Raw genomic sequence first — 23606 nt, forward strand, 5'->3', positions numbered from 1 at the left:
CTTTCTTTGGGGCCAGGTGTGGTGGCTCAGGCCTGTAATCCTAGCACTCTGGGAGGCCGAGGCAGGAGGATCACTTGAGGTCAGGAGTTTGAGACCAGCCTGAGCAAGAGCAAGACCCCCATCTCTACTAAAAATAGAAAGAAATTAGCTGGACAACTAAAATTATATAGAAAAAACTAGGCTGGCATGGTGGCGCATGCCTGTAGTCCCAGCTACTCGGAAGGCTGAGGCAGGAGGATTGCTTGAGCCCAGGAGTTTGAGGTTGCTATGAGCTAGGCTGATGCCACGGCACTCTAGCCCAGGTAACAGAGTGAGACTCTGTCTGAAAAAAAAAAAAAAAGGATCTTTCTTTATAGATATGAATGTTTAGGTCTTCAGATTCAGGATTGCTCATTCTTTCACTGCATTATACTCTCGTCTAATAAGTTCCCATTAATAAGTTTAAATTTACAAGTCAATTTCAACATTTGAATTTTATCAAATGATGAGAACATTAATCAATATTTGAAATAAAAATATACAGCTAAATTTATTCTTACTTAAATAAAGGGGACTATGCTGCTCAACCACAGTCTCTGAAAAGAGAATGTTCTTAGGTTTGGGGGGAAACCCAGAGGTCAAGTAATCTGAGAACATTCAAGGTTGGGAGTAGGTTGATGTCAGCTTTAGAAGCATGGTAACTCAGGTGAGACCATTGTTAATTCATTTGCATTTAGAATCGTGTTCATTGGAGTGAATCCACTTCTGATTAGCAGACTTTCAGAAGGGAGGATTTGCCACTAGTTGGCTTGGGGAACCATGATAACAATCACAGAGGCAGCTAATTGTTAATTGATTAAATAGGATTGAAACTTGTGTTGGTGGCTACTTGTTACCATGGCTACAGAATAATCAGTGTCCTCCTTCCATCCTCCTCCTCCTCCATTTTGTTCTCAGTTTATTAGTCTTTATAACTTCAAAGCTTAGCACAGAACTTTGTATATAGGCATTACGAAAGACTGTGGATTAAATGATTTGACAATTGAATGAAGTCATTTTGGACCTATCTTAGAATTTTTGTCATACATCTCCTTGTTTTCATTCTCCCCTTACACAACTCTATTTTAGTTCTCTGACACCTCCTATTTGGATTATGTCCCTAGCCTTCTACTTCTCTCCAGTTTTTCTCTCCATAATTCTATTGTGCACTTAAAGGTTTCACATTAATAAAATTTTGGTGGTGTCCCACTCTTGCTCAAAAGGAATTAGTTACTCTCTAACCTATTGAACTAAAGCCAAATTTTCTAGTTTGCTATTGATGATCTCTGAATGTTTCACATACAATCTACCAGTTTTATTTTATTTTTGACTATTCTGCTCTCTGTGGCTAAGACACAGAGGCACTATTCCTGGTACATGTCTAATCTGTCCCTACCTCTGCACATTTATTCATGCTATTCCACTGCCTGGAATACTCTTTCCCATTCCTCATTTCCAGCTAACAAAATCCTATACATACCTATTTCAGTTTCCTATTAATAAAAAATTGTCTGATCCTTCAATAATATATATATTTTTTTCTTTATCTGAACATATTAAAGCACTGGTTGTGACAGTTAGAGGAACACATTGTAAATTTGGTTCAGCAATGTAATTATTTTGTACTTTTCTTAGTATTTATTTATTTTATTATTATTCTAAATTGTAAGCAGAATTTATGAATTCTCTATTTTCCAAATCTCTTGGATAATCAATTAAAATATTTTGAATATAATAGATATTTTGAATATAATAAATATATTAATATGTCAAATGAATTCAAAATAGTTTAGAAGGTCTAAATTCACTTCTTTTATAAGAGAAATATCGATTTCTATCTACTAGCACTTTTGAATACCACATGATCACAGAGATGGGAGAATAATAGTTAGGGGCAAAAATGTCAATAGGTTGGTTAAGTGCACATTTATTGTAATGACTGATATTTTTGAATACTTGCTTTCAATTTTCATGATGTTTTATATAGATAAAATTTATTATAATGTTTGACATTTGCTTGGGGCAATAGAAATAATGCCTGCCCTATTTTTGCCTTTTTTTTTTCTTTTTATCATGTCATATATTTGAAGCCAAACATATACATGCACATACCTACGTAAAACATAGCAGTGAATAGGCACAAGGTCAACCCTTTTTAATTCAATGCCTTTCTCACAGCATGGTTGTATTTAATACACTCACAAATGAAAGATTTCTGTTATGTTTATCAAAGGTAAAACTGACAAGTCATTCATGAGAAGGAAGAAAGTATTGTAAAATTTCAAGATATGGTGAAGTATTGACCATATAATAAATCCTTGAAGAATAGCTATCAGATGAATGGGATTTCTCTAGGCTTCAAAATGCCAAAGCTAAGTTATTAGCAGTAGTCCTACACAAAATATTTATTAGGTTTTTCTTTAAAAAGTACTTCCAAAAATTAGTTTTACCATTTTTTTTTTGGTTAATAAATAAATTATAATGAGGAATGGAGCATGTGTATTGTATAACTTTGTATCTCTCAGCTTTGTGCATTTAAGGGTCCAGTAAATATATTTTCAAAAAATGAATAAAATAATGAAATGGAAGATGACGTAAGGGTCTGCTTACATGTGATATTTTGTCACCCTTTTTATTCAAACCAAGTCAGGCCAGCAAGTTCAGCATCACTTGGAAGTCTATTGGAAATCCAGAGCTCCAGGCTCCACTCATGACCCACTGAATCAGATTCTGTAGTTTAAAAAGGTCCCCAGAAAAAAAATAAATAAAAAAAAAAAATAAAAATCCCCAGGTGATTCATATGCACATTAAAATTTGAGAAGCAATGTATGATACTAAGGATAGAAGCAGACCAAGGAACATTAGTTAATTTTTCCCTCTTCTTAATTCTTTTTAAAAATAGTTGTCCTGATGAATCATGGGCCTGGTACTTGTAAAGGAATTGACTAAGTCACTTTTTCAAACTCCTTTTGTGCTAGTGGACTTATGACTTTATTCTTGGCTTTTTCACTCATATTCAGAATTCTCGATCTGAATATACATATTTAAAATAGATCTTTTAGTGCTAATTAAGCTAAGATAAATTTATGGCAAGAAAAATGCACTGCCACATTGTCTTAACGTTGCTTTGACCTCCTACCAGGACTTACATTTCTCTTTCTTATTTGGCTTTAAATTAATTAATTATTTTTAATTGAAAAAAATGTATATATTTATTATATACAACATGATGTTTTAAACTATGTATACATTATGCAATAGCTAAATAGACCTAATTAACATATACATTATGTCACGTACTACTTTTTTGTGGCAAGAACATTCAAAACCTACTCTCAGCAATTTTTAAGAATACAACACATTGTTATTAACTAGGTTGTGCAATAGATCTTATTTCTTGAACTTATTTCTCCTATCTTAATGAATTTTTGCATCCTTTGACCAACATCACCCAAACTCCTTCCCTCCCTAGCCCCTGGTAAGCACCATTCTCTCTACTTCTATGAATTCAGCTTTTTAGAGTCTGCATAGAAGTGAGATTTTGCAGATTTTGTCTTTCAGTGGCTGGCTTAGTTCACTTAATGTCCTCCAGCAATTTGCTTCTTTTTTAAGGCTAAATGGTATTTCATTATCAGGACTTATGTTTTAACAATTCTGGGATTAATGATACAACTTCACATAAAAAATTATTTTATATCTTGATTCCCTAAAACAAATCTAGTAAGTAAATTGTAATGCCAAGTAGCCAAAGAACATTTTGAAGAAGCTGACTCTTTATGTGTTATTACAATTTGTTATTGACTTTAAATGCTGGGCTTCATTCACTCCCTGAATGTGGCAAAGAACATGAAGTCGGATCAACTTTATGTGCAGGACTTTCAAATTTATCTCTAAAATCTGAGAAGGAAAGTGACACCCTACTTTAACAGATGCACCATAATGTAAACAAATATTTTAATATACTAAAGGAATATTATAAATCATTATTCATATGGTATATTTCTGTTTTGTTTAATTTTTATTGTGAAAATACATGGCTCATTTCAGCACAGAGACATATTTAGCTCTTTGTACACTTTGACACTAGCAAAAATTCAATTAGGAGGTGTTAAGGTTTGTTTACTGGGAGCCAAGGCATTAAACTCTTTTGTGTAATTGTTTAATTACTAATGCAGCATTTTAATTGACATATTAGTATAACTTTCCATGGAAAGGAAAAGGTGTTGTTTTATTTTTGTTTCTTATCTAATGAAAGCTACCCTCTTTGAGGGGCTAGTCTGGCAATTTGACTTAGGAAAAAGTATTATGGAATGAACTTTTTGTGTGAACAAGGAAAGGAAATTAACTTTAGTGCTCATCTCATTGGTCTGCCAAATTGGAAGGACATTTTAGGCCTGATTATCATGTTCTAATTAGTCTCTGGAGGACATTCATGGACAATCGAGTGTTCATTAATCTGTCCTTTTCCTGTAGCATTGATTTGTTCATTACCCTTTCAGAGTCTCAAATATAGAAACCAAAAATTGATGTGTGATGTTAATGTGCTTACAGATGTTGCCACCACTTATCCAGATAAGAAGTCCATCTTAATGTACATCACATCACTCTTCCAAGTTTTGCCTCAGCAAGTGAGCATCGAAGCCATCCAGGAAGTGGAAATGTTGCCAAGGCCATCTAAAGTGACTAAAGAAGAACATTTTCAATTACATCATCAAATGCACTATTCTCAACAGGTAAAATGTCTAAAGGACAGCTAATATCAAAGATGTTTGCTGTTCTATATGTGTTTTTAGGTATCACACACATATATAATGGACATATATATATAATCACACATATTTATATGAAGCATAATGTGGGCATGTATATACAGAGACTATAAAAACCTTTTAAATTTTATCTGATATGGGCTACAATATTTATTTCAAAGCACATGGTTAAAATACTATTAGAATGTACCCTATCATAGGAACATAGAACACAGAATATATTGCATTTTCATTCTGTAACACAAAATAAAATGAAAAACAAACTTATGTGCCTATTAAGCTTTAAATTCTCCAATGACTAGAGCAAAGAGCAAAGAGCTAGAGCAAGAATAAAGGCAAGTACTGCTTTTAATAACTTTTTAAAATTTTGGTGGCAACTTGATGTATTAGCAAATTTTGATTATTCACAGTTAACAATTATGAAAAGAAAAAAGTGGTTTAAAATATTTCAAATAAGAATTAAATGAAGAATACATATGATTAAATGCTTTATTGTATCATTACATAGAATCCAGTGGGATTCTTCCATGACATTGGCTTGTTCTTGCTCTCAACAGTGGGTATTTTGGGTGTTTTCTTCTAACTTTCTTAGGCACAAACAATGATGAAAAAGCCTTTAGCAAAATTTCTGCTGAAGGTGTGGAAAGCTCTCAGGCCTAATTTTCTCACTCTACTGAGCTAGTTCTATATTTAGCTTATGAAAGCTTCAGTCCTTTCCAGGGTATTGACCTGATGAATTCTGGCTTTGTTTACTTTGGGTTTAGAGAAAATTGCTTTTGGATGCCTGTTTTTGCCAGATTGAAGAGCGCCATTCCATATAAATGCCGGAGTTGTATCAGTATGGAATCCTGATGGTTAAATCCCACCCTCATATCTTCCCAGATCATTGCTCTCCACCATGACATTAAGCACAACAATTCTTGGAGTGTATCAGTTTCTAATATCACTTATATGTATCTAGGATTAAACCTTTCATCTCATCATTTCCACCTGACGTTCTGTTTTTTAGTGTGTTGGAAAGCAGTCCTTCCAGCTTACTTATGATGTCTCCTCCTCCTGTCTATCCCCTCCCCCAAACCCTTCTCTGCAGATCACAGTCAGTCTAGCCCAGGGCTATGAGCGAACTCCTTCCTCTCCTAAGCCTCGGTTCAAGAGCTATGCCTACACACAGGCTGCTTATGTCACCACCTCTGACCCCACACGGAGCCCATTTCCTTCACAGGTCTGTCAACATTTACTCTCTGTTCTACCCGAGAACTGCCTCCAAGATAATCTAACATTGCTTTTGCTTCTTTGAATTTTTCAGTGCCTTTTTTCTCCTCCATCAAGAGCTGTTCTGTCTTTCCCAGTTTTATTATTAAATAGATTCTTTCATATGATGCTGCTCTGTTACTGAGACTGCTCTAGATTTAATATATGTTGATTCTTCATGAATAAGAATTCTCATAATAGTGATTTTTACTTTCATTTACCTGTTAAAGTTCTCTTTTTACAAAGGCTACCAATGGTTATTTAAAAAAAGATGAAGCTCATTAAAAGGTTTATATATTTAACTTTAAAAAGTATGGACAAATATATGAAAATTATCAATCACACCAGGGAGATTTTTCTAGATATATGATACATAAAGGTAATAATCGAAGTAAATGCTTTTATTATATTTTCATTCTAAAAATAAATTTATTCTGTTTAAGAAAAATATAACTGCAATCTTCTTCGTATGATCTCCTGTAGTGTTTATAAGAAAATGTCACAGTAAAATCAGGTCAGATGCTATCTACCATTTAGTACTTTCTGCATCAGGAATATTCTCACTGGAATTTTTCACCCTTGCAATATTGTAGGAAAACTAAAAATACAGGGAATTACAGCCTTTATATATTAGAGCATAGAAATGAAATGGGGTAGGATTGCTAGATTTGCAAGAATTTCTTTTTAAAAGAAAGCTTTATTTATTTGGCTCAGTGGAGCCAATTTGAAAAGTTCTTCAGGATGTGACTTTTATCAAAACTACACTATGAATGAGAGTTTAGAAATTATAGACATGATCCTATTGGTGAAAAAAATTAGTGTACATTTTTGGAGACTCATTGATTTTTTTTCAAGATAGTGGTATGCATTTAATTAGTGATTTATTTGGCAGTTAATTGATGCATGAGGCTGAAAATTCTGAACTCTGAAAGATTCCCCTGAGGAAACATTTATTTTAGGGCATAGTTATGCCCTCTATCCTTGGCTAATTTTCATGCAAAGCTGAACAAAGGAGAATGAGTGAAGAAGTTTGGGTGAGTCAGTCTCTTCCTCAATTAAATTCCCATCCAAGTTTTCACCGAGGCTAGTTGTATAATCTTGAACAAGAAACTTGACTGGTTTCCTCATTATCAGTAAATAATGATTCTGCCACACATTATTGAGTGTTTACTATATGACACGTGCACATATGTGAACTAATCTAATCTTTATAAAATCCCTTAGGGATTGGAAGTGCTATATTTATCCCCATTTTATGTTTATCCATCCTTCTCTCTTGCTCCTTCCTGTCACTCCTGACCTCTTGACTCTCCCCCAACTCTCTCCTGATCCCTAGACTGCTTTTATCACCACTCCCCCTTTGAAACCACAAAGACTTAAGGAGTAGGTGCTGCCTTCTGAAGTAAAGGAGCATAAACCAAGGCAAAAATATCAAGGTTTATTTTTTTCCCCTTTCATTATCACTTTATTGAGCTGCCTTTTGCCTATTCTAGCAGCACATTTTTACCTCATTACCACCTCATTAAGGCATTGCTCAGGTATGACTCCTTAATGAAGTAATTGCAAATGGACTTAAATATTGCTAGACTCTATTTGTTCACTCTACCTTTGTGTAAATATTGCCAAATACATAATATGTCATAAAATATTCAACACATTCACTTATCTGTTTTATTTAACATGAGCCATTCAAATAAATCTAATGTTTATCCTTTAGAAAAGAAGCAGCAGAAATCACAAGAGATGGGGAGTGATACATTATGTTACTAAAGGAAGCACATCAGAAGGTGATGCTATGCATAGTTAGGTTTGATAAGTTTATGTCTTAAATATTCACACTCACTAAGAAAATTTTTTTCTAGAGAGTCCCACAAGGACTGAGCCTACACTGCCCCCTGTAGGTTGTATCTGCTCCACTTCAAATGAACTTAAAGACAGGCTGAGTTGGATTCCATCAGAAAGTTTTATTCAAGTGTTTACTTGGTGGTCTACAAGGAAACATGAAGTTTTCCATGAGGAGAGAGCCATGCAGATGACTGTCCCCTGTGGAAAATATGTGCATGCCTCCTTTCCCCAAACATACCACTCTGCTTTGTTTGTTCATTTATTTAGTCAAAAAAATAAGTATTCTTAGTCCCCAAATCAAATTGCTTTTATTCTGTTCTCATAACTTTCTGCTATTCTTGAAACACTTTTTTTCAGAGCCTCTACTCAGCACGCTCTTATTTCTCTCTGACTATTCTGTATCTCTTTCCTTATCTGGCTCTTTCTCCTCTTCCAACCCCCTGAGCATAGCAATCTCATGGAAGATCTCTTGGCCCTCTTATCTGAATGCTCATTCTCTTATCAATATGATTTAAGCTCCTGGCTTCAATCTGTATTCAAATGACCATCCTATCTATGTTTTCACGACTTGCAATCTCTCTTGACTAACAGCCCCATTTCCAACTCATTTTCAAATTTTTGTTATATATCTATACCTTGATGTTCACTGTTATTTCAAACCCAGTATGTCCCCAAGTGAACTGTGTTTCAAAGTTTCTTGTTCTTATTTTGGTATGTCAATGAGAATATGACTCAAAAGTCATTGAGGTTTACATATGAGACATGCTTTTTCTTCTATATAGTGATCTGATATTGAATAAATGAGACATATCTAGTCAATTCTTTCTTCATAACATTTCTTCATTATGTTTCCTTAATTTTTATAAATGCCCTACTGATTCAGGCCCCTAATACATGTCTTCTACACCACAGAAATATTAATAGCTTTGCAGTTCATATAATTACCTTTAGCTTAACCCCCTCGGAATCAGATTAAATTTTCTTATTCACAGCCTTAATAATAACATTTATAAAACCATCTTCACTTTCTTTTGCCTATATAGCAAGTCCACTCTCCTAAATTTCCTAAAAAATCTTTATGTTCTATTAGCAATTTATATTTTATGCTTGTTACACATTTAACATATTTCATGTTTTCTTCAACCAAATTAAGTCACTTGTTCTCCTCTATAAGTGCCAAGAAATTTCCTATCTTGACTTTTCTGCTTTCCTCAGCCCAGAGTGACTTTTGTCTTCATTTCAAATTGCCCAATTTAGTCCATATTTCAAGGCCTAATCAGTAAGTGGCAGAGCCTGTATTCAAGTTCAGATTCATCTAATTACAAGAACATGCTCTTTATACTAGGGTAACACTGAATTTTCTCTACTGTGATTATTGTATTAATACATAGCATTGCTCACACATAGAGTAATATTCATCCATTCAGTCATTTAACATTTGTTTATTTATCACCTACTATGTGCCAGATACTATTATAGGACTGAGTAATACATCAGTAAACAAAAATACAAAACAATTCCTGCCTTCATGGAAGGTATTTAATTATGTGAGAGACATAAAATTAAAAAAAACAAGATAATAGTGTAAAATAGTATGCCAAATAGTATGCAAGTAATATACATTAAGTAAAGTAAAAATTAGTAGGAAATAAAGTAGTAAATGCTAAAAAGAAAAATATAATAAAATAGGAAAGGGGAATGTGCAATATGTAGTGGGAAGAAAGTGAAAATTTTAGTTCAGGTAATCAGAGAAGGACTCTGAAGGACTAAGAAGGAAAATTTCAAGTAAGGACAGGAAGGAGGCATGGGTATTAGGGTGAAGAGAATTCCATGAAGTAGAAACATAGATAATGCACAAGCCCTGAGTTGTGAGGTTAATTTGCTATAAGTGCAGGGCTGAGTGATAGGTTATGGTGTCTGAAATGTAATGGAGTATCAGATCACATAGGGCTTTGTAAGTAAAGGTGAGGACTTAGACCTTTATTTACCAGTAAGGTGGAAAGCTAATGGAGGAGTGATTTGAGCTCACATTGTCTCAACACAGCTGCTATGTGGAGAATAGACTAAGGGAAGCAAGGATGGCAGCAAGGAGACTGGTTAGAATACTTCTGCAATAATCCAGGCAAGATATGACAGCGGCTTACATCTGGATTACTTTAGTGAGCATGATGGATAGTAGGTGAATTCTCTATATGTTTTGAAGGACAACCTACATAATTTTCTAAGTGTTTGCTATATCTGAGAATATTTAATTATTTTAAAAACCAAAAACAAAGAGGATGGATAAAACTGCTAAGAGGCATTAAGTATGGGTTGTCAATAAACTAGTAGCCTATAAAATATTAGTGAAACTTGTGTTTTAAATTTAGCTAGTGAGTAAGCAAATAGCTTGTGAGACACAGGCAGAAGTCATAGTGTGTGTTAAATATAGATAGTAACTTAGCAACCTATTATGCATGTTAAAAATAGATGGAATAAATGATGGAATACACAAAATTGCTACTTCTGGATAAAAAGAGATGAAAAGAATAAATCATAAGATATTATACTTTCACTTCTGGGCTCACAACTACATCATTCATAAATTGGCCACCTGCTAATGACACTCAGTATAGCATGGTTATGGCCTCCCATGTGCTCTAACTAAAAAACCACATACACATCCCATAGCTGTTCAGCAAAACAATTCATAAGCTATAGCTATAGGCCAGGTATACTTACCCCTGCATCTCTCCAGTAAAGCAAGTGTATGTTGGGGCCTCAGACACCTTCAGTCTAATGGACCCCTTGTTCAAATCTTACCTTTGATTCTGTCCACCACACGATCAGCAGGGAAGGCTGATACAGCAAAAAATATGAACATTATACAACCCAAGATTTAAATAAATTTAAATAAATATGGTCCTTCTATTTGCTCATTATCCTGATTGTGTTACCCTCCCCATCCCTTCCCCCTTGCCATATGTTTTAAATACATTTACTAAATGGTATGATATGAGCATCTTGACTATATCTGTGAGCTTTTCTGTTTCATGATCTCAGGGATAGCATACCTGGTAGCAGAACTGAAGGCCACCATTGCATCAAAGTCATTTCCTACCTGATACAGTAGATGCAACTTAGGAAATAATTAAAGAAACCAAGGGTTACTGTAAGGTTTTTGGTTTAAGCAGCTGGCTGCATGGGGTTGCCACCAACCAAGATAAGAGACACCATAGGAGGAGCAGATTTGGATGTGAACATTAGGATCTCAGTTTTGAACATGATAATCCTGAGATGCCTGTGCAATTTGAATATATGTAAACAAGGAGTTCTAAGATCAGAATTGGGGATATGTAATTTGGAAGTCACCAAGACATGGATAATATTTCAATCCATTGGCTTGGATAAGATCACCTAGGAAAAAGGTACAGACAGATAAGCGATCTCTATATTTATATATGAAAAGGTAACACAAAAGGCTGAAAAGAGTGCCCAGAAAGGGAAGAGAAAAAGAAGGAGGATGTAGTATTCTCAAATCTAGAAGAAGAATGTGTTTCAGGGAGAGGAGATTGTCTAACTAAATCATTAAGTATTGCTGATTAGTTCAAGAAATAGGTTTGAAAATCAGTGAATTTAGCAAAACATCAATAGGGTAGGATCTCTGGTATATAGGGATCCTGATATATAGCAGTTATCATAGTGGAATTACTAATAACATCCTTATTCACTCTCAAAACTTTCCCTTTTTGACCAATAAGTTATATGCCCACTCTAGCTTATATTCACTTTGGTAAGAACAATTTAAGTGTGTGGGGGTCTGTGTATTTGGGGGGTTGCTGATTGGAGTAGGTTCAAAGAGAATAAAAGTGAGCAGCTACTTGCATTTTAACACTTAAAAAACACACTGAATAGTTGATGTCCACGTGAATAAAAGCATACTTCCCTTGGATTAACCCATTCTGATTAACTGATAATGGGTCAATGTTAGTTTTCTATTGCTGCTGTTAACAACTGCAAACACAGTGGCTTAAAACAATATAAATTGATTATCTTACAGTTCTGTAGTTCAGGGCTCCAACATGGGTGGGTCTCATTGGGCTAAAATTGAGGCATCAGCAGGGCTGCCTTCCTTCTAGAGACTATAGGGGAGGATCAATTTCCATGCTTTTTCCAGCTTCTAGAGGCTGCCCACATTCCTTGGCTCATGGTCTCCTTCTATCTTTAAAGCTAAAAAGGGCAAATTGTCTTTTTCATATCACATTACTCTGACCTACTCTTCTACCTCCCTCTTCCACTTTTAAGAACCTTTATAATTACATTAGGCACCCTGGGATAATCCAGGAAACGTGACCTTTTTAAGGTCAGCTGATTAGGAAGCTTAATTCCATCTGCAGCCTTAATTGTTTATTGCTATGAAATGTAACATATTCACAGGATCCAGGGATAGAACATGGATATATTTGGAGAGGGGGTGTTTTTCTTCCTATCACAGTCTAATACTGTGGCATGCAAATCTGAGGAAGGCATCCATTATCTGTAAACTAACAATACATCTGGCATCACTTTGGTGTTCCAGGTGTCACCAGGCAAAATTTTGTTCTCTTCCTTTTTTTGTTGATTGTATATCAGTGTTGTTCTTCCAGAGGCACTATAAATTTGTTCTTACGCCAGAAACAATGTAGAAGGAAAAAAAGTACACACCCATGTTTCTGCCCACAAAGACCTTATTTTTCTTTGTTTTACTTGCACGGCTTAGGGCACAGATGCCCACATTCATTTAATAAACACTTTGAGACCAAAATAATGTACTTTGCTCTTTACTAACTCACAAAGTAAAGAAATAAGGCTTTGAAAAGTTACCGATACCTTGCTTATGCTCCTATAATTCTATAAGGAAAAAAGGGAATCATCCTACTTGCAATCTTGCCAGACAAATAAAGAGGGACCTCTCTTATTTAACTAATAGTTTATATTTGCAGTTTTTAAATGCTCGTCATCTCTAATCATCAGGGAAATGCAAATCAAAACCACAATGAGATATCACTTAACTCCAGTGAGAATGGCCTTTATCAAAAAGTCCCAAAACAATACATGTTGGCGTGGATGCGGAGAGATAGGAACACTCATACACTGCTGGTGGGACTGCAAACTAGTGCAACCCCTGTGGAAAGCAATATGGAGATACATTAAACAGATACAAGCAGACCTACCATTTGATCCAGCAATCCCATTATTGGGCATCTACCCAAAAGAACAAAAGACATTCTGTTACAAAGACACCTACACCCCAATGTTTATAGCAGCACAATTCATAATTGCAAAGATGTGGAAACAACCCAAATGCCCATCAATACATGAGTGGATTAGTAAAATGTGGTATATGTATACCATGGAGTATTACTCAGCTATAAGAAATAATGGTGATATAGAATCTCTTTTGTTCTCCTGGAGAGAGTTGGAACCCATTCTACTAAGTGAAGTATCCCAAGAATGGAAAAATAAGCACCACATGTACTCACCAGCAAATTGGTTTCCCTGATCATCACCTAAGTGCACATTTGGGAATAACACCAATTGGGTGTCAGGCAGATGTGGGGTGGGGGGAGGGGATGAGTGTATACCTACATGATGAGTGCGATGAGCACTGTCTAGGGAATGGTCACGCTTGAAGTTCTGACTGGGGGGGGATGGGGGTGGGGGAGGGGATGGGTGTATACCTATGTGATGAGTGCGATGAGCACTGTCTGGGGAATGGACACGCTTGAAGCTCTGACTCGGGGCGGGGGGGGCATGGGCAATATACATAACCTAAACTTTTGTACCCCCATAATAAGCTGAAATAAAAGAAAAATAAAAAAGTCTTTCAAATACACATTTCATTTAACCATTACAATAAATCCATGAAGTGATTTTATTAGAGTCATATTTTAGGGGCCATTTTAAATGCAATAAAAATTTTGTTGAAGCAGCTAGTAACTGGCAGAACTAGGATTTAAACCATATGTCATGACTTCTAGTACAGTTGTGATGTTTCACTATTTGAAACCCCTAGCCAGATTGGCCAGAGGATTTGTCTCATTCTCATCAATATTGCATACTTCCTCTTAATCTCTTAATATCTGTAAGTACTAAAAGTATGTGGGAAGAAAAATTCCTCCTTTCTCTCTCTCCTCTTTGTGTGATAAACAATGGCTGTTAACCTTCTGGGAGGATACTCACCACCAATAGGAGAGGTAAGTATTTATGCATTTGTAAAATAAGAAGAAATTGAGCATTTAAAATAGAGATACTGAACATAAAATATGCAGAAACGCCATAGAGAAGCATCTTTGTATTAGAAAAGATCTGTAAAATATCACAAAGTAATAATTATGTCAATCAGTAAAATTGGCTCTTATAGTAACAAAGGGGAAAAAACAGAAAAGCCATACTTATGAGTTTCTTCAAAATAATTAAAGTTGTATTTAAGAAAAAACAAGTCATCTTTGAAAATTTTAGATGACAAATCTTCATAAAGTATAGGGTTAGGCTGAGATACGTCGGATAAAACTAGACAGCTAAAAATGGCATTTAGATATTCTCAAACTGGAGGAAATGAAAACAAAGCACCTGTCATACAAAGTATGTCCACACCCTCAGTGCTAGTCTCTATTTAGACCCAACTGATGCTTCTGAGAGCTTCAGCTCTACCCCCAAGATGGTCCAGTTCTAAAGTTTCATGAACTTACTGGCTAGTATAATGTCTTCCCATAACCTCAAGTTCAACATACTTAAAACTGAGCTCATCCTTGCCCATAGGTCCAGGAGTCTCTTCTGACATTTATTTTTACCCAGGATTTACCCGTGCACCCATGTGTGACTCCTTCTCCTTCAATTCCCTCATACCCAATTGGTTAATTCCTACCCAATTGCCCCTTTGGACTATTTCTGACACCTTTCACTCCTGTCTGTTAGCCTGGATTTCAAGACCTTCCCTTGGTCTACCTGGCAAACCTCATCAATCTTATCTGTCACTCTCCTCCTGTATGACACTCCTCCTTCCATTTGGATACTGCTTTAATAGTGTGCTTTTAAATTATGCCATTCATTCAGTTTCCTTCGTCACCCTTCTCCTTGCCTCCCCCTCTTTCTCTCTTTCACACATACATGTCAACCTGCACATCCTTTCACATACGCACAGGGTTTCTTTATAACAATGACTCATACACTAAATAGCAAGTTTCAGGATTTGAATGATAGGTTGAAAGAAGTAGTCAAATCAAAAGTTCTATATATCAATTTTTATTTGACTTATTTTTGCTATAGGATATACCTTAATATGATTTCAAAGTAAAAATATAAAATATAGTCAATAGAACTTAAATGTCCTTTCCACCCTCACCACTCCCTTCTAGAATGTGTGTGTTCATAATTTCAAGTATTTGCAGTTTTTCTTATTGTGAAAGAAACTGACCATCTTTGTATGTGCTTAACAATCAGTAGTATTTCTTTTCCTGAGAAATTTTCATATGTTTCCCAATTTTTATAAATTGAAATAGTATTTTTCTTCTTGTCAATTTGCAGGAATTATTTATATATTAAATAAATTAGCCATTTTGGTGATATGAAATTGAAATAATGCTCACAGTTTGTGAATTCTATTTTTTATTTGTTTGTGTTTTTTTTTCCAGCATTTAAAATGTTATTTAAGTGGTTGGGAATTCTTACTCTTTTTTATGGCTTTCTGTTGTTGTTGCTATTGTGGGGGCGGGGGAGGAGGTCATATCTGAAAAGGGCTCTGCTATTCAAATGTTATTTAAGAAATTCTTTCATGGTTTCTTCTAGTTCAATTTTTTAAGAGAAACTTTGATGCTACTAAACTAGTATAAGTTGCAAAATTGAGAACAAATTAAATATTTTCTCTAGAAGCTACCCAGTTGTTGAAACAATGAATGCATGTTGATCATAATCTAAATGTGTGCCACTTTTAAGAATAAGGAAATATATCTTAGAAGCTACCCTAGCATATTTTCTCTTACATCTTATTGGACAGTATTATGTCACATAGATATAATCCTGTCCAATAAAATTATATAATAATTCATTGAGCTATTAGGAGAGATAAGTGAGATGAATTATATAAAGAAACATTCCATAGAACAGGCACACTGTAGGATCTTCAAAAAAAATGGCAACCAATATCAAGATCACTGCTTGAAACATATTAAGGGTTAGATGAAATTTTATTGTCTGATCTGAGGACCTTATTACATTTTTTTCTTTTTTTAATTTCAGCTTATTATGGGGGTACAAAAGTTTAGGTTATGTATATTGCCCATGCCCCCCACCCCCACCCCGAGTCAGAGCTTCAAGCGTGTCCATTCCCCAGACAGTGTGCATCGCACTCATTATGTAGGTATACACCCATCCCCTCCCCTCACCCCCCACATCTGCCCGACACCCAATTGGTGTTATTCCCAAATGTGCATTTAGGTGATGATCAGGGAAACCAATTTGCTGGTGAGTGCATGTGGTGCTTATCTTTCCATTCTTGGGATACTTCACTTAGTAGAATGGGTTCCAACTCTTTCCAGGAGAACATAAGATAAGCACTTTTATCGGTAGATACAGCGTTAGTTCTGAACTGATTTATAAATAAACTCACAACCTGTGTAGAGTTTGGCAACTTCCTGAGTTAATATGCTGAGTAAAAGATTCTAAGGAAAAGGATTTACTGACTACCATGATTAACTTAAGCCAGTCAAAAGTCAGTTATCCTTGAATCACATGGCCAAATGGAACAGGGTAATTCCTAAATAAAATCAAATTCTCTTAAGAGGAAGGAAGAAGAAAATGGGTGTTAGTAGGTAGCCAAACACTCCAAGGCTTGCTGGAATTTGTGTCCTAGACCAGAAATTTCACCATCACCTGGAATGTAGTTGAAATATACAGAAACATGCACTTGACACACCAGAACTAGGAATAATGAACTTCTGAAACCCTAAATTGAAATTGCATTTACTCAAAGAAGCATCAGTTCTTGAGAAGGAAGAATACTAGTTGAGCAAAGAGGAGGGAGCACAAATTCTGACATCAAAGAGATCTAGGTTCACATTCCAGCTTTGCCACTTTCTAGCTATGTGACATTGGGAGAGTTTCTTGTACTTACTGGGCCTCAGTTTCCTCATGTGTATTATGGGATTCATCTCTAACTCATAGAGCTATTAGGAAGGTTAAGTAACATGAATTATATAAAGAACATTCCATGATACAGGCATTTTCTTGGTTCTCAATAAAAAGGCAACCAATATGATGATTATTGTCTTATATATGTCAAAGATTAGATGAGATTCTGTGGTCTGATCTGAAGACCCTATTATGTTTTTATCAGCATTTCTATGGGAAGATGCAGTATGGGTTCTAAACCGATTTATAAACAAACTCACAATCTGTATAGAGTTTGACAACTTCCTGAGTTTATATACTGAATAAAAGATTCTAAAATAAAGGATATGTTTTTTAAAGTTGCTGAGCAACAATCTTGGAGCCATGCAAAGTGAAACATAGTAATGCTTCCTTATAAAGCAGAAAAAAAACACCGCTAGGTGATTTTGTGTCCAGTGATCCTGTGTTGGGAGGGAGAAGGAGAAGAGAAGATTTTTCACTCTACCATGGGCCCCTCCCAGAACAACTTGTCCCTCAAACTGAACATAGATTGTATAAAAGAATTGGCAAATGGAGGACACAAAGCCAGCTAGTGGGGAGCACTCCTTAGATTGAAAACATCATTGATCTGCTTCTAGGAAGCCTTTATACTTTCTGACGTGACTGAACAAGTGACCTAGAAACAGAATTGTCAGGTTGAAGCTCAACTCTATAGATCAGTACACTGAAGACTTCTGAGTAGAATTTTAAAACTGGAGGGACGTTGAACATCTTTTCATAAACCTGTTGACCATTTGTCTTCTTTGGAGAAATGTCTGTTTAAGTCTTTAGCCCATTTTTAATTGAGCTTTTAGATTTTTTTTTTTTTTTGCTATTGAGTTATAGGATTTTCTTATATATTTTGGAAATTAACAATTTATCAATTATATGACTTAGAAATATTTTTTCTCATTTCATATGTTGTCTTTTAATGCTTTTGATTGTTTTCTTTTCTGAGCAGAAGCTTTTTAGTTTTATATAGTCCCACTTGTCTATTTTTATTTTTGTTGCTTGTGCTTTTGATGTCATATCCATGAAATCATTGCCAGGATGAATGTCACAAAGATTCTCTCTACATTCTCTTCTAAGAGTTTTACAGATTCAAGTCTTACATTTAAGTCTTTTATCCATTTTGAGTTGATTTTTGTATAGGGTATAAGATAAACATCCAATTTCCTTCTTTTACATGTAGATATCCAGTTTTCTCCAAATTATTTTTTGAAGGGACTATATGCTATCCTCATTGTGTATTCTTGACATCCTTGTTGAAGATCAGTTGACCATATATGTATGGATTTATTTCTGGGCTTTCTATTTTGCTCCATTCGTCTTTAAGTTTGTTCTCATGCCAATATCATTTGTTTTTAATTACTGTAGCTTTATAATATATTTTTTATTCAGGAAGTGTGCTGCCTCCAGTTTTGTCTTTCTCAAGATTAATTTGGCTATTTATGATCCTTTGTGGTTCTATATGAATTTTAGAATTTTTTTCTATTTGTGTAAAAAACAACATTCTAATTTTATTTTATTTTATTTTTTATTACTATTTTTTTTTTATTTCAGCTTATCATGGAGGTACAAAAGTTCAGGTTATATATATTGCCCATGTCCCGCCCATCCCCCCGAGTCAGAGCTTCAATGATATGCGTGACATTCAATCTGTAGATTGTTTTGGGTATTATGGACATTTTAACAATTTTAAATCCTCTAATCCATGAATGTGGGAAGTCTTCATTTGTTTGTGTCTTCTTTAATTTGTTTCATCCATGTTTTGTAGTTTTCAATGTACAATTTTTGACCTCCTTAGTTAAGGTTATCATTATATTTTCTTTTCTTTTTGGTTCTATTGTGAATGGGATTTCTGTTATGGTCTGAGATGTGAGAAATGACCACCTAAAGACTGAATTGAGCCAAATCAGGAATCTTTATTAGCTGGCCAGTGAGTATTCCCCGTGCTGCCGCCAGGCAGCGGCACAGAGAGCAGCAGTGAACTATTGAAGCAGAAAGCTTTTATTGTGAGTGAAAAATCATTGGGGCAGAGCAAGCATGATTACAGGGGCAAAAAGCAGCATTATATCACTCTCATGTCCTGGTGCAACAGGATCTGGGCAGTTTAGGGCTTGGTCATGCAGAACATGGGTGTTGTATTCCCACACTTGGGGCACTGTCTTTAGCAAGCAGTTTTACAGGAGCGAGATAGCAGGTTAATGATTTTTTGGCACAAAACTTACATTATGACATTATAGAAATAGCTTTGACAATGTTAAAATTTCAGCTTTTAACATTATATGGCCAAAAGTTATAACAGTCAGTAGTCTTGAAGCTTTTGGCCCTTAACAATTTCTTGTTCAGATAGTTCATTATTAGTGTATAGAAACTAAACTTATTTTTGTTTATTGATTTTGTATCCTGTAACATTACTGATTTTGTTTATTAGTTCTAATTTTTTATGAAGTCTAGAGTTTTCTGTTTATGATATCATGTCATCTGCAAACAGGGATGATATTACTTCTTCCTTTCTAATATAGATACCTTTTATTTATTTTTATTGTCTACTTGCTCTTGCTAGGACTTCTAGTACTGTGGTGAGTAGAAGTGGCAATAATGAGTATATTTGCTTTGTTCCTGATCTGAGGAAAGACTTTCAGTTTGTCGTTGTTGAGTATGATGTTAGCGTTGGTCTTTTCATAAATGGCCTTTATTTTGAGACAATTTCCTTCTATTCCTGTTTGTTGAGAGTCATTTCTTTTTGTTGTTGTTGTTTTTAATAATAAAATGGTGTTGAATTTTGTCAAATACTTTTAAGCATCTATTAGGAAGATCATGTGTTTTTTTATCATTTAATGTGGTGTATCACACTAATTGATTTTCATATGTTGAACCATCCTTGCATCCCAGGGATCAATCCTATTTGGTTATGGTGTATGATCCTTTTAAATGTGCTGTTAAAGTCAGTTTGTTAGTATTTTGTTGAGGATTTTGGCCTCTGTATTCATCAGAGATATTGACCTGTAGTATTTTTGTGATATCTTTTTCTGGCTTTGGTATCAGGGTAATGTTGGTTTCATAAAATGATTTTGGAAGGGTTCTTTCTACTTAAGTTGTTTTAAGAAGAGTTTGGGAAATCTTAGCATTAATTATTTTTTTTTTAACGTTTGGTAGTCTTGGGCTTTTCTTTAGTGGGAGGTTTTTTAATTACTAATTACTGATTCACTCTCATTACTTGTACTGGTCTGTTAAGATTTTCTATTTCTTCATTATTCAGCTTTGATAGGTTTTATGCTTATAGGAATTTATCCATTTTTCTCAGTTGTCTAGTTTGTTGGCATATAATCGTTCATAGTGCTCTGTTATGATCCTTTTTATTTTTGTAGCATCAGTTGTAATATCTCCTCCTTCATTTCTGATTTTATTTATTTGATTCTTCTTTCTTTTTTCTTAGTCTAGCTAAGGGTTTGTCAATTTCATTTATCTTTTAAAAAAACAAGTCTTAGTTTCTTTGACGTCTTCTATTTTTTTCTGGACTCTATTTCATTTATTTATACTCTGATTTTTATTGTACTCTTCCTTCTGCTAACTTTGGGCTTGGTTCTTCATTTTCTAGTTATTTGAAGTATGAAGTTAGGTCATTGATTTGAGCTCTTTCTTGTTTTATAATATGGGAGTTTCTCTTTCTAAACTTCTCTCTTAGTACAGTTTTTGCTGTATCCCGTAAATTTTGGTACTTGTATTCTTGTTTTCATTTGTCTCAAGAGATTTTCTTGTTCCCTTTTTCATTTCTTTGTCCTTATTTGTTCAAAAGTATGCTATTTAATGTCCACATATTTGTGAATTTTTCAATTTTCCTTCTGCTGTTGGTTTCTAGTTTTATTCTGTTGTGGTTGGAAAAGATACTTGGTATGATTTCAATCTTTTTAATTTTGTTAAGAATTGTTTTTTGACCTAACATATGTTCTATCCTGGATAATGGTCTGTGGTGGCCTGAGAAGAATATATCTTCCTTTGCAGTTGGGTGGAATATTCTGTATAGGTCTGTTAAGTCCAATTGGTCTGTAGTGCTGTTCAAGTCTGTTATTTATTTGTTGATTTTCTGTGTGGTTGATATATATATATTATTGAGAATATGGTGTTAAAGTCTCCTACTATTATTTTATTCCTGTATATTTCTCTTTTTATTTCTGTTAATGTTTGGATAAAGGCAAAAAGAAACACACCTGGCTAAGTAATATCATGTGAAGTGTTTTAGAATTTTTCAATTTCATGTACACAATATTCTTCTATTTAGAATCAAATTTTGAGTCAGATATACTAATATTACAGGTGTACATTTTATTCATTTACTCAGCTAGTAAGTATTAAGTATAAACTATCTAATATAACTCTCCTAGGATCTGAAATTCATTCACTGAACAAAATGGAAATGTTATTTGTCTTCATAATGCATATAGATGGGAAAAAGACCAAAATATTTTAAAGTGAAACTAAAATGACTATAAATTGTGAGAAACACTGTAAAGGAAATAAACAAGGGCTGAATTAAAAAAAAATGATGTTAAGATTAATGGAACATTCTTGTACTCATAGTCCAACAATGTAGAGGCTTATAAAAGTGATTCAGTGTAAGTTTACACTGAATAATAGTCCATAGCTTATTACCTCAGAGAGACACTAAATTTGATGATAGTTTTAAATAAAAATATACTATTAATATTTCAAATGGGCTTATCAACTGCTAATTACAAAAGAGGACTGCCAAAAGATTTAAACTGATTTTAAATGCTTTAAAAAGTATAACCATATTATTGCATTAATGTATTTTGAAAACATTATTAACCAAACAGTTTCTTACAGAGAACGCTGGGCAATATACCTTCAAAAAAAAGGGCTTACTTAAGGGAAAACTCTCATTAATTACCAAAATTTTATAAGAATAGTATGGTCAAAAGATATCATTTATTGTACAGGTGCATCTGTATTTGGGGAATGTATTAAATGCATAGTATGTAATTTGCATTTATTATTTCTGATTTGAAAAACAACTTCATGAAGATTTAACTCCATCTTATAGATTAGAAAACTTAGGCTGAATGAAAAAGTTTGAATAGTGTGGGAATGTTATTTTCCTACTGGATATATAAGTGATAATTCTGCATGAGCACAAGGACGTTTTTGTCATGTATGTCACAAATATATTTCCTGTTTTGTCCTCCTATTTAGTCTATTCATGTTTATTTAGATGTAATTAAAATTTAATAGGGTCACATTTTTCAAAAAAATATTAAAGGGTATTCCATAGCTAAGAGATTCAGTTGTGCTTTCTCTTGAGATGAAAACAGGAGTATGAAAGGAAATAGTCCATCTGTGGGACTTGAATATACCATTGTCCTTCTATGCCTCAGTTTTCTCATCTCTAAAATGAAGATAATTTTAACTTTATATGGTGGCTAAAATATTAACACATGGTATTAAAATATGTGAGAAAAGCCTTCATTGACCTTCTTATGCAACAGGCACTCAATAAGTGTTTAAATGTGAAAAATTATTTATAATAATACAGGTCAACATTCCTACATTTTGAATTGTATTTACAAATTATGATATAACCTTAAAAATAACATAAATCCAAAAATGTAGAATGAAAGTCCATTTTTACATTTGGAAAATATACTTGGAGTTTCTGGAAGAGATGATACATAATTTAACCAACCTTCCTGGAAAATGAGTTTTCCCGGGTGTCTCTTGATACTGCAGATAGCGCCAAAGGTGCAGCTGTTTGGATGATATAAAAACAGAGTCAATTTTTACAAAACAAGGATTTCTGAAAGATCTCATTGAACTCACATTTATTACATTTTATGTGGTTTTGTGTGTCCTTAAAGGTTGAATGAATTATTGGATGGAACTGAGCTAATCTGTTTGTGTTACAATGTTTAAACAGGTTAGGGGGCTTATTTGTAATCATTAATAGATTGTTTGGATCTCCTTATGTTGGGTGGATGCAATATGTCTTCTTTAGCTTATTTTTGGTATCTTAAAGAATATCCTTGCCAAAAATTTATTTTAATATCCTTTTTACAAATCGCATAAATTTTTGAGGAAGTAAGAATGTGTGTTAAAATTTTAATTCATCTTCATATTTGCTGTGTGATTCAATTTTTAGTCTCATAGAATGCCTGTGTAATGCTTAGCTAACCTGTGTAATATAAGCCTGCTTATCTTGTTCTCCAGTTACTATTGGCACATAGCAAATCACCTGAAAATTTAGAAGCTTATGAAAACAACAGTTTTGTCATCATGTCTCTTGATTATGGGATTCAACTGGGCCTAGGGCTTCTCATGCAGTTGAAATAAGACAGTAGTTAAAACTGAGGCTGAAGTCATTGTGAAGGCTTCTTCACTCACATGTCTCTGGTGGCTGATACGGGGACTTCGGCCAGAGCAGTTGTCCGGAACACCTATATATGACCTCTCCATGTAATCTGCAGTCCCTCAAAAAATGCTGGCTGGATTTTGAGAGCAAAAGATTCAAAGAGTACCAACCAGAAGCTTTATTGCTTT

General features: G+C 34.3%; 1 protein-coding gene across 1 annotated transcript in view; it reads left to right on the top strand.

Annotated features, from left to right (window-relative positions):
• Positions 1-23606, top strand: part of DMD (dystrophin) — a 1602346-nt gene that overhangs the window by 94922 nt on the left and 1483818 nt on the right. The window contains exons 3-4 of the mRNA XM_069463910.1: positions 4570-4751; positions 5878-6009. Coding sequence (XP_069320011.1) covers positions 4570-4751; positions 5878-6009 — 314 coding nt within the window. The remainder of the gene's footprint in view (positions 1-4569; positions 4752-5877; positions 6010-23606) is intronic.

This window comes from Eulemur rufifrons, chromosome 30 (genome assembly GCF_041146395.1).
Source record: "Eulemur rufifrons isolate Redbay chromosome 30, OSU_ERuf_1, whole genome shotgun sequence".
NCBI lineage: Eukaryota > Metazoa > Chordata > Mammalia > Primates > Lemuridae > Eulemur > Eulemur rufifrons.